This window comes from Apodemus sylvaticus, chromosome 7 (assembly GCF_947179515.1).
Source record: "Apodemus sylvaticus chromosome 7, mApoSyl1.1, whole genome shotgun sequence".
Taxonomy (NCBI): Eukaryota; Metazoa; Chordata; class Mammalia; order Rodentia; family Muridae; genus Apodemus; species Apodemus sylvaticus.
The window spans coordinates 112,055,443-112,066,551 of NC_067478.1; the positions used below are offsets into that span (position 1 = coordinate 112,055,443).

Below are 11,109 nucleotides of genomic sequence, written 5' to 3' on the forward strand. Positions count from 1 at the left end.
CCGGGACACCCTTCTTCCTGGGGATGCCCCTGCGTGGCCAGGCCCCGCGCCTGCTGCAGAGAAGGGATCCGCAGCGCCCCTTGACCTTCAAGGCTGTGCCGTGTGACAGAAGATAGCTAGCAAAGAGGGGGCTTCCGGGTCGGGAGCCACACTGCTGAGGCTCCTGGCAGCCACGGCAAAAAGTGCTCCCAGATGCAAACAGCGCCCCCACCCCACGTGACCTGCGCCGCCGGGCTCCGCCCAGGTGGCGCCCATCGTCATCACCCTCGCCTCTCTCCTCCTCGAGCTTAGATCCCTGGGGGAGGGGGGAGGGGGAGAGGGGCGGGGCAGAGAGGTTCCACAGCTGGGCCCACGGTGGACATGGAGGCGGCACAGGCTCGTGACTTGACGCGCCGGCAGGAGCTTCTGGCGCCACCTTGTCTGGACACCGAGTCGCTCCGGAAGAGTCGACCCCCCGCGCTGGAGCCTGGAGCCCTGAGATGCCTCACCCCCAATGGCAGGTGCGTGGTGCGAGACTTCCACCGCCCATCCCAGCTAATGCCTCACCACGCTAAGGCTTGGAGATGGACGGGTCACCAGCCCGGCTTCTGAGCCTTCCCCTGTTAGGTAACGGGGACTTGAACAAGTTTCAGCCCCTACACTGGAAGGGACAGGTGATTCCCATCCCACCCCACCCTCATGCGGCTGTATGGCCCACTGAGAGATCATCTGTGGGGTGATGAGGGGTAACCTACTAAAAAAACAACAGCCCATGGGGTGATTGAGTAATGGCTGCTACAGACCGCAGCCTGATGGGTAGATTGCCTAGGGTGGGACCCTGCTTTGTTCGTGGTGGGATTTGGCTGATGGAGAGCTGATAGCCAGCCACAGGGAATCGGTGTCGGCTAACAATTATTTTGCAACGTTTAAACCTAATAACCCAAGAATGTGGCCCCAGGTGGAGAAGAGGCACCGACTGAGTGACACTCTACACCCCTCCTCACCTATCAAATCCAAGCCCCCAGGAAAGGGGTGGCCACACCTTACCGCTTCTTATCCCCAGGTCTCTGTGGCCTGCATGCCAGGACTCGGTCAGCACCGCACTTCCTTTCCTCCAAGAGAAAGAAAAGGGGCTGCCAGGTTCCCCTTCGTCGGCCACCCAGGTCCTGGGGTCCTGCTGGGAGCTGATGGTCATAGGGATGTCGGACCACCTAAGTATGGCCAGGAATTCCAAGAGCACACAGTGTCCTAACCTGGAGACTTCCGATGCCACTTCTGCCTCACTCCAGAGAAAACCACGCAAGCAGCTGAACCCAAGAATGGGTATCGAGAAGGTGGACCCCAGGTTCAAGGGGGTAACTCTGGAGTTCCAGATCCAGCCGGATTCTAGCCTCCAGATTGTACCCACCTACAGGTAGGGCCTCTGAGCCACGGTAATGTATGGCTATGTGTAGTAGCGGACACTCAGGCCGCGGCTGGGAGGAGACGCCTGTCAGCCAAGCTGCTTGGGAGACTGAGGAAAGCGATGGAAAGTTCAAAGCCAGCCTGAGCTGCAGGGTGAGTTCAAGGCTAGCTTGTGCAACTTACTGAGACTGTCTCGAGGCAGAGTAAAGTGGCCGGGAGCCGGGTGTGAAGGGCATGCTGGGAAGGAGTTGGAGCACATTCTCAGCTAGCTTGGCTACGTAGGTTTGCCCTGGCTTAGAAAACTCAACCCAAGACCCCACCTCGGGCTGGGAGAGACAGATGGCTCAGTAACACAGTGCTCACTTCTCGGGCGAGCGAGATGGCTGAGTGGTTAGAGCCCTGGCTGCTCTTCCCGACGACCAAGGCTTCCTCCCCAGCACCCACAAGGCAGCCCACAACTGTTACTCCAGTTCCGTGTCTTCTGACACCCTCACACACACACATACGTGCAAGCAGAAGGCCAATGAGCATGGGAAATAAAAATAAATTATTAAAAATAAAAAGAACCCTTCTGATGCAGACATGGTGGACCTTGGTTCCGGTCCTAGGACCCCTTTAGAGTCCACACTGCCTGCAGCTCCTGCTCAGAAGACCCTGCCCCCAGGTTCCCACACACATTCAGTTCCCAGAAACACATGCAAGCAGGCAAACACAAATAAATACAAATAATTTCTAAAATAACCTTTAGTCAGAGGCAGAGACAGGCAGATCTCTAAATTCGAGGCCATCAAAACCAAAATACTACTACTACTAATCTTTACAAACAAAAAACCCACCCCAAATCCAAAAGCTTATAATCCCAACACCCAGGACGATGAAGTTGGAGGGACTTGAGTTTGAAGCTGGCTAACCTGGGCTAAAGATACAGGCAGGTGAGGTAGCTCAGTGGGTAAGGGTGCTTGCAGCTAAGCCTCCTGCCCTGAGTTCATCCACAGGACCGAGGCGGTGGGAGGAGAGAACTCCCTCCCCTCAAACACACACCAAGGACACTGCAGGACACAGATATTCACACACACACACACACACACACACACACTATGAAGACTTTCAAAAATGCTCATTGTTTGTATTTGCTTAGTACACATTCTCATGAAAACTATTTATTTATTTATTTATTTAAACTTTTTTGGGAAAGTTTTTCTCTGTATAGCCCTGGTGGCCCTGGAACTCACTCTGTAGACCAGGCTGGCCTCGAACTCAGAAATTGCCTGCCTCTGCCTCCCAGAGTGCTGTATTACAGGCGTGCGCCACCACCGCCCGGCTGGGATTCTCTTAATGTTATTTTTTTCAAACAGGGTGTCATGTAGCCCAGGCTGGCCTTGAACTTCTAATCTTGCTGCTTCCATCTCCCTACGTCCCTCTTGCTGGCTTACCTGTGTGTGTACCACCACATACAGCTTTTTTTTTTCACTCTTTGAGACAAGGTCTCATGTAGACTAGGCTAGCCCTGAATTTCACTCTATCCTCAGCCTCTTGAGACTAGAATTGCAGGAATGTAAGATACCTGACTAAATCCAATACCAATTATTTCATTGCTACTAGTGGGGTACAAAGCCAGGCCTCTGAGATATCAGATACCCCTCGAGGGGTGTCTGTTAACCTTGATGATGAATTTGGGCTGTGCCTCAGTGGGTAGAGCTCTTGCTTAGCATTCCAAAGCCCCTGGGTTCTGTCCCTAGCTCTGCATAAGTCAGCTGCCGCCGGGGCACACCTGTAACCAGCATTTTCCAGGTGGAACCAAACAGAACAGAAACTCTGGGCCAATGGGGAGCTCAGGCCAGGCTGGGCTCCATGACGTCCTGCTGTTTCCAGCAAGGTATGATGCCACACACCTGCAACCCCAGCATTCAGGAGGCTGAGCAAGTTCCAGGCCAACCTTGGCTACAGAGACCTTGTCTCAACAGCAAGACAGACGAGAAACAGTGCAGGCCTGTAGTCCCAGCCACACGAGAGGCTAAGACCTTGACCCCAAATAAAAAGTAAAAAAAGAATTTAATAATTTTTATTTTTCCTGTGACAATGTTACATTACTTTAAATTTATTCTGTTGTGATTTAATATATCTATAAATAAGTGCATAAAAATCTTTGATTTATAAAAGGGAGCGAGAGGGTTGGAACCAGCTTAGTGGTGATATTTGCTTGGGCATGTGAGGACCTGGGAAGTATCATTTTGGGGACCACCTTACAGACCCCCCCAACGCTACATCTTGTCCTTTTTGCAGTTTGCCTGGCAAAAGTTGTTCTCAAAAACTCCCTGCAAGCCCTTCCAAGGCCCTTGCCAGCCCAGGAAGCGCCCAGGCCCCTGGTGAGGCTTCCATTTTCACATCCTCCCTGTCTTTCTCCATATCCCTCCTTCATCCCAATTCCTCATTTAGACCTGCTCAAAGGAGCCCCGCTCCAGGACTGAGTCACCCCACGCCCAGCCTCCTCCCCATGGAGCCTTACCACCTGACTCACTCACCATCTGTCTTGCTTCCTAGCTCTCCCTCTGCCTTCTATCCTACAACACCCAGAGCTACTAAAGCCTTGACAGAACCTCCCCACCCCCACCCCACCCCCACCGATACCAAATTCTCAGCCCTACACAGGCCTCTGGAATTGACCTCTGGCCTTTGACCCTGTGCCTTTTGACTTCTGATCCTCCAGGGCCCAGGAGGTGTGCTTCTTGTAGGACCCAGAGGACCCCTCTCTGGAGAGATGCTGAAGATGGGACCCCCCTCTGCAATGCCTGTGGCATCAGGTCCGCAACCTGGAGGTGTTGGGGGTGGGGCAGTCAGTCTGGGCTCAGCTGGTGTGGGAACTAGGGAAAGAAAAACAGCCACTTTTTGAGGAAAATAGTTTCCTCCTGGTGGTTTCTAGCTCCCTACTGCATCCTAAATGGTGGTTTCTCATACCCTACTCCCTCCTTCCCACCTCCAGGTACAAGAAATATGGCACCCGCTGTTCCAGTTGCTGGCTGGTCCCAAGGAAAAGCATCCAGCCCAAAAGGCTGTGTGGCAGGTGTGGGGTGTCCCAGGACCCGCACCTAGGCCCAACTCAGGAACTGTAAGACCTTCTTTCTCTAGCCAAGTCAGTTTTGTCTCAGTTTCTCTAGCAGGGCCAATGTATAGACCACCTTGGAAGCTGGCAGGGATCTTAGTGGGAGAGTCAGGCCTCAGGCCCAGAGTCCCACCTGTTGGGGTCACCCACCCTCTGGCTTCCCCTTCCCCAGTCAGTCCTGGATGAACCCCAAATAAAAAAATCATTTCAGAAATAATTATTTTTAATTATGTTTTACTTTAGAGCTTCTTTCACGTTTATTTGTGTGTGTGTGTGTGCACGCACTTATGCTTGTGTGTGTGTCACGGTGTGGTTTCAGGAAAACAGGACAACTTTTAGGAGTTTGTTCTCACTGTAGCCTTGGCTGTCCTGGAACTCACTCTGTAGACCAGGCTGGCCTCGAACTCAGAAATCCGCCTGCCTCTGCCTCCCAGAGTGCTGGGATTACAGGCGTGCGCCACCACCACCCGGCTCAGCAAGGGCTCCTAACCACTGAGCCATGTCCCGAGTTCCTCCCCTTTATTTTTTGAGGCAAAATTTCTCGTTGAACTTGCCGTGTCTGGGGAGGCTGCCTGGCCAGTGAACCTTCGTCTCTGCCTCCCCGGTGCTGAGATTACAGGCAGATACATCCATACCTGGCTTTTCTGTGTTGGTAGGGATGGAGCTCAGATCCCTTCCGTTCTTTCCTTGAGAGGCACGCTGCCTAGGCTGCAGGCAGTCCAACAGGCTGAGAGTGGCCTCTCCAGGTCGAATTGGTCTAAGTCTCTTCTAGGCAGCTGGTCTGGTCTTCTTTGCCTTGTGACTCTGCACGGAAGAGCCTAGCACATCCTGTCAGTTTTGGGGACTCTGTGAAGCTAGTTTGAGCTGTTCACCTTCCTTCTCAAGAACCACAGGATGGAATGTTCCGATCTTGGAGGAAACTGTGTGGCAGTACCCCACCCCCTCCACATTCTTTCTGCCCCTTCTTCCGCAATGATCACAGAGCCTTGGTGCAGGTGACTATAGATGTCCGCCTAAGAAATAGACCACTGTGCCGGAACAACGGTCACTCGTTCTCAGGAGCCCACCAGGAGGGCGTTGTGTCTCGAGGCTGAAGACAAGTGGGTGTAAAGACGAGTGTTTTGGTTTTTTGGGGGGCAGCGGTTTAGAGACAGGGTTTCTGCCGGGCAGTGGTGGCGCACACCTAATCCCAGCACTTGGGAGGCAGAGGCAGGCGGATTTCTGAGTTCCAGGCCAGCCTGGTCTACAGAGTGAGTTCCAGGACAGCCTCCTGGAACTCCAAGAGAGAGGGGGCGGGTGTTTCTCTGTTGTAGCCCTGGCTGCCTGGCTGTCCTGGAACTCAAAGATGTGCCTGCCTTTGCCTCCCAAGTGCTGGGATTAAAGGCGTGCGTCGCCACCGCCCGACGTGTGCTTAGAAGGCAGTATGACAGGCACATTGTACATCTCATAGAACCACACAAGGTGCTTTCTTGTGGAGCGGGCTTTAAATCCAATCGGGAGGCTTCTGACCTCACCCACAGCCGAGCCACTATTGAGCACAGTCAGGCACACCCTGCCTGGCGTGTTGGTGTTTTAGCACGCAGGATCCACAGCCAGGCAGGAATGTTGAGGACCGTTCTCCACTAGCAGCCCGCATGGGCCCCTCTGACACCACAGAAGCTGGGCAGCAGGGTAGCAGTTCCAGCTCCATTTCTCTACGTCCTGCAGTCAAGGCATGTACACATTGTACATTGTACACGTGTGTACATTACACACGGTATCTTCAGCAATAGGCTCTTCCTGTCTAGCTCCGCCATACAGCCAACAGCAGAAGCAATACCTTGTGTAGTTCGTAAGGCCTTAGGGACTTCCCTAGCCAACAACTCACAGGTGGGAAGTGTAGGGTAAAGATATGAGCTCACTTCTGGGTTTCAAAACCCACCAAACCCCACCGATCCTGTGCTCAAAACCCCACCAATCCCTGTGCTCTAAATCCGTTAATCCCTTGGGGAAGCCTTTCCCTTCAGAACTGTTAACGGTGTCACTGTGACTTGGATAGGTTCTTCTGGTGCCTTTGGTCTTCCTCAGGGTCTGAGCCTCACTGGGACCCTGTCCGTCATCCCCAGTCCATCTACGACAGAGTCACCTTCCTTCCCGGTTACCGGTCGCTCAGCACCCCACCCTCCAGTGGTAAATCAGTAAGTTCCCCTTCGGTCAGTGTAAATACTTTCCTAAGTCCAAGGAAGGGACTTCTGAGTGTCTGGCACCCCTCTGACACACTTGGAGACAGAGGTACCCCGAGCCATGGTCTTTAGGGTTACAGCTGGCCTTCCCATCTCCTCCACCCTGAGGGCTTTAATCCCGCGGTTCCCTTTGACCTGCCTTTGCTGTTGGGCCTCTTCCTGCCATCTTCTCCCACCTTCGTCTCAGAGCTGCCTGTAATCCACAGCTCCTGTGGGCCTGCATGGCTTTTAGGACACTGTTTGGCTCTGTCCTTCTCCCCCTTTCCTGTAGATGAGACCCTGTCCCTGAGCTCAGCGTTTTGTTGCCTCTAGGTAAGCCTCCGGGTTTCCCAGGGAGCCAGTCTCTCCTCAGGCTGCTCTGTCCTGACGCCCCAGCCCCCTCTGAGAGTAATGATGACCCACTGAACAGCTTGGTCATTGTTTGGGCCTCCCTGAGTCTTGGGGATGCCCTTGAATTCAGGGTGCAGTGACCTTTTTTCCTCTCACCCACATACCTGTCCTCAGAAACAGTGACACCCATAGCCTCTCATTCCCCCTTGAGATGCCCTTTAGAAAACCTCCAGCCTTTCTACCTGGCACCTGACCTGAAGGGCCTCCAGTTTACTGTCTTTTGCAATAAAATGTGACCTCTATACCCTTTAGATCAGCAGTCCAAATGGCTCCCTAGATGCCAATATTATTCTGGAGCCTTATAAATACTGCCGGTGCTCAGGGAAATGGAAAGAGATGTCCCAGGCCTACATTCCAGCTTTCTCCCATCCCAGGGCCAAGCCCCCTCTCTGTTCTTCCTGTTCCCTCAGCTAATTTCTCCTAGCTATGAAGCCCAAACCAGATGATTCCACACAGAGAGAGAGCCTCCCCCACCTTGGCCTCAACCCACACCTTGGGCCTCTCCAGGGTTCCGTTCTCCCTTCCAGCAATGGGCCACCTGATCAAATCCCCGGCCTCATGTTCAGCCCACCAGCAACACTTTGTCCTCCCATTACTCACTCCTGCTCCTCCATGCGAGCCCTCCTCCTCCCCCTGCCCGGTCCAACCCAGGCCCAGCTCTCACGGTCCAGGACATTGTTTCTATAGTTGCAATCTTCCAGCGACTGCAGTGCTACGGCCCCAATGTTGTGGATTCTGAATGAAAGACACACACACAGCCTTATATTTAATATGCCTTAATCAGCTCAATAACAGGGCCACTCCCAAACTTTCACATTGCTAACGTCCCCCTCCGATATTTCTGAGGTATTACTTACTAAAATCTATATTCTATCTTTGCTAACCTCCACCCAGTGGGGGGCAGCTGGGGCCGCTCTTCCCGGCTCTTACATCATGGATGCTTTCTCTTCTGCTGCTGTCAAGCCTGGATCTTCTCCCTTTCCTGGCCTGGCGAGCCTGCTTTCTCTCCCTCCCATGTTTCTTGCCCAGGAATCCTAAAAGTTCCTCCTCTGTCTCCCTGCACAGCCATTGGCCACGGACAACTTTATTTGCCAATCAAAGCCAACTGGGGGCAGGGACCCTCAGCGTCTTACATGCAGGCAGGCATGCCTAATTCCGGTGTAATTTTGGGAACATGATTAACATAAAACAATCAGTAAACCTAGATATGTGTGCCTTTCTTCTTCTTCTTCTTCTTCTTCTTCTTCTTCTTCTTCTTCTTCTTCTTCTTCTTCTTCTTCTTCTTCTTCTTCTTCTTCTTCTTCTTTGGATTTGGTTTTTTCGAGACAGGGTTTCTCTGTGTAGCCCTGGCTGTCCTGGAACTCACTCTGTAGACCAGGCTAGCATTGAACTCAGAAATCTGCCTGCCTCTGCCTCCCAGAGTGCTGGAATTACAGGCGTGCACCATCACCACCCAGCTGCCTTTCTTCTTAAGTGATCTCTCTCAGAGAGAAAAGAGGTTGGGACCTTACACCACTAATCCGTCCTCTTTCATTAAAATGTTTCACTATATCACCCAACCTTATAGTCAGTCTCTCTGCCCACAGCATTTACATGATAATCACCAGAAACCTTTTCCCCAAAGAGCACAGGGGGCTGCGAGTCTGAGAACAGGCTAGGGAGCATGCAGAAGAAATATGCCAAACTAACGCTGCCCACTCTGTTGGGGCTGAGGTGCTCCCCAACTGGGGCTGAGGTGCTCCCCAACTGGGAGCCTGACTGGAACAATAATCCCCTGGGGGACATTTTAGCTAGAGACTATAACTTGCCTCCTGGCCAGCCTCTAACACACACACACACACACACACACACACACACACACACACACACACACAGGACATCCAGGACAAATAATTGCAATACACCAATCTGGATCCAAGACCCCAGATGAAAAACAATTCCTTATGACCTACTTCTTTGCCCAGAGTTTTCCTGATACTTGAGCCAAATTTAAATGTCTTGAGAAAGGACCTCTGACTTCATAGGCAAATGCCTTAGCCATGGCCTTCAAGGTGTAACCATGGGAGAGATGAGAGAGCCCAAAACAAAAACCCCTGATGTTGGCTAAGGTGATTCAGCAGCCAAAGCAGCCTCTCGGGCCCCCAGAGCCTGAGACCCTCCCAGCCCTGGCTTCAAACGTGGCCCGGGCCTGCCCAGACCCTCACAAACTCCTCCAACCTTGTCCAAGGTGCCAACAAGAGGGACCTTGGGCTGCTGCTGGCTGCCACCATAGTCCTCACAGCATGGGGACATCAAGCCCAGGTTGCCGTCCAGCCAGTGTCCTGGGTCTAGCCATGGATAACTGGGGTCAGGGGCTGGCTCCTTTCGCCCATCTACCGCCATCTCCAAGAGAGAGCCTCAGGTAGTCACAATATCAGGGAAATCCATTTCCTTCCTTCTGAACACTGGGGCCACCTACACAGTCCTGACCCAGTTTGGGGGTTCACCTCTTCTTCTTGTTGCCCTATTGTCAGGGTAGGAGAACAGCCTTGCCTAACTCACCAAACTCCCGCACTTTGAGGGGTTGGTTATTCATTCACCTTTCCCACTCCTTCCTAGTGGTACCAACCTGTTCTGTCCCGTTGCTTGGAAGAGACCTCTCTTACCAAAGTGGGAACCTCAATCTCCTTTGTTCCCCTATCCACTGGGCTTGAGGGTCTGGTCCTCTCTTTCTCCACATCATACAATCTTACATACTTTTCCTTTGGCAGCCTCCAAGGTGCATCTTGGCATATGGGATACCCCCAAGCCCTCTGTAGCCTAACATAATCCTCCTCTTCATCCAACAATAATCCTTTCATTCCAATCTGGGCAAAAGCAAGAAGTTACCTGCTGTGATGGTTTTTATTTGCTTGGCCCAGGGAGTGGCACCATTGGGAGGTGTAGCCTAGTTGGCATGGGTGTGGCCTAGTTGGAGTGTGGACATGGGCTTTTTGTTTGTTTGTTTTTTTGGGGTTTTGTTTGTTTGTTTGTTTGTTTGTTTTTGAGACAGGGTTTCTCTGTGTAGCCCTGGCTGTCCTGGAACTCACTCTGTAGACCAGGCTGGCCTTGAACTCAGAAATCCACCTGCCTCTGCCTCCCAAGTGCTGGTATTAAAGGTATGTGCCACCATCGCCCGGCTGGGCATGGGCTTTAATACCCTAGTCCTAGCTGCCTGGAAGCCAGTCTTCTGCTATCAGCCTTCAGATGAAGATGTAGAACATTCAGCTCCTCCAGTGCCATGCCTGCCTGGACGCTGCCATGCCCCCACCTTGATGATAATGGGTAAACGGAACCTCTGAACCTGTAAGCCAGGCCCAATTAAATGTTGTCCTTGTAAGAGTTGCCTTAGTCATGGTGTCTGTTCACAGCAGTAAAACCCTAACTAAGACACCTGCCTACCTAGTCCTGGTGGTTTCCAAAGCTTTCTCTCTCTCTCTCTCTCTCTCTCTCTCTCTCTCTCTCTCTCTCTCCCCCTCCCTCTGTGTGTGTGTGTGTGTGTGTGTGTGTGTGTGTGTGTGTGCAGATGGGTCTATGTTTTTTAATGTATCCAATAAGTCTTGTAGTAAACAGGGAGACCAGGATCAGTTGAATGTATAAATCATGGTGGCCACTACATGTTTCCTTTCTGACTGGTTTCCTTTGAGTGTGTGAACTTTCTAGGTTCTGTATTTGTTGGGTTTGGTTTTGCTTCTTCTCTTGCTGCTAGCCATCAGCCACCTGCCACCACTAATGCAGTCGTGGTCCATGCCTTTGATCCCAGCATGAAGGAGGCAGAGCCAGGTGGATCCTCAGTTTGAAGCCAACTGGTCTATAGAATAGGTATGGGGCCCATACCTATTCAACCACACAGGGTGAAAAAAGGTCCAAGCTTGTGTCTGGGTTTGATTTGTTTGTTAGTTTGGTTTGTTTAGGTTTTTTTTTTTCTGAGACAGGGTTTCTCTGTGTATCCCTGGCTGTCCTGGAACTTACTCTGTAGACCAGGCTGGCCTGGAA

General features: G+C 52.1%; 1 protein-coding gene across 2 annotated transcripts; it reads left to right on the top strand.

Annotated features, from left to right (window-relative positions):
- Positions 1-11: 11 nt before the first annotated feature.
- Zglp1 (zinc finger GATA like protein 1) lies at positions 12-4,700 on the top strand. 2 transcript variants are annotated; one of them, XM_052188953.1, is made up of 5 exons: positions 12-500; positions 1,043-1,393; positions 3,667-3,749; positions 4,091-4,184; positions 4,364-4,700. In XM_052188953.1, the coding sequence occupies exons 1-5, from the start codon at positions 361-363 to the stop codon at positions 4,491-4,493; spliced, it is 798 nt and encodes a 265-aa protein (XP_052044913.1). In that variant the 5' UTR covers positions 12-360; the 3' UTR covers positions 4,494-4,700. The 2 variants fall into 2 exon arrangements, with proteins under 2 accessions (XP_052044913.1, XP_052044912.1); XM_052188952.1 differs by lacking the exons at positions 4,091-4,184; positions 4,364-4,700 and having other exon boundaries at positions 3,667-4,077.
- The last annotated feature ends 6,409 nt before the right edge of the window (positions 4,701-11,109 follow it).

Coding starts and splice junctions, on each gene's coding strand:
- Zglp1 (XM_052188952.1), top strand. CDS start 361: ATGGAGGCGGCACAGGCTCGTGACTTGACGCGCCGGCAGGAGCTTCTG. Junction 501..1,042: donor TGCCTCACCCCCAATGGCAG/GTGCGTGGTGCG, acceptor TCTTATCCCCAG/GTCTCTGTGGCCTGCATGCC. Junction 1,394..3,666: donor CAGATTGTACCCACCTACAG/GTAGGGCCTCTG, acceptor TCCTTTTTGCAG/TTTGCCTGGCAAAAGTTGTT.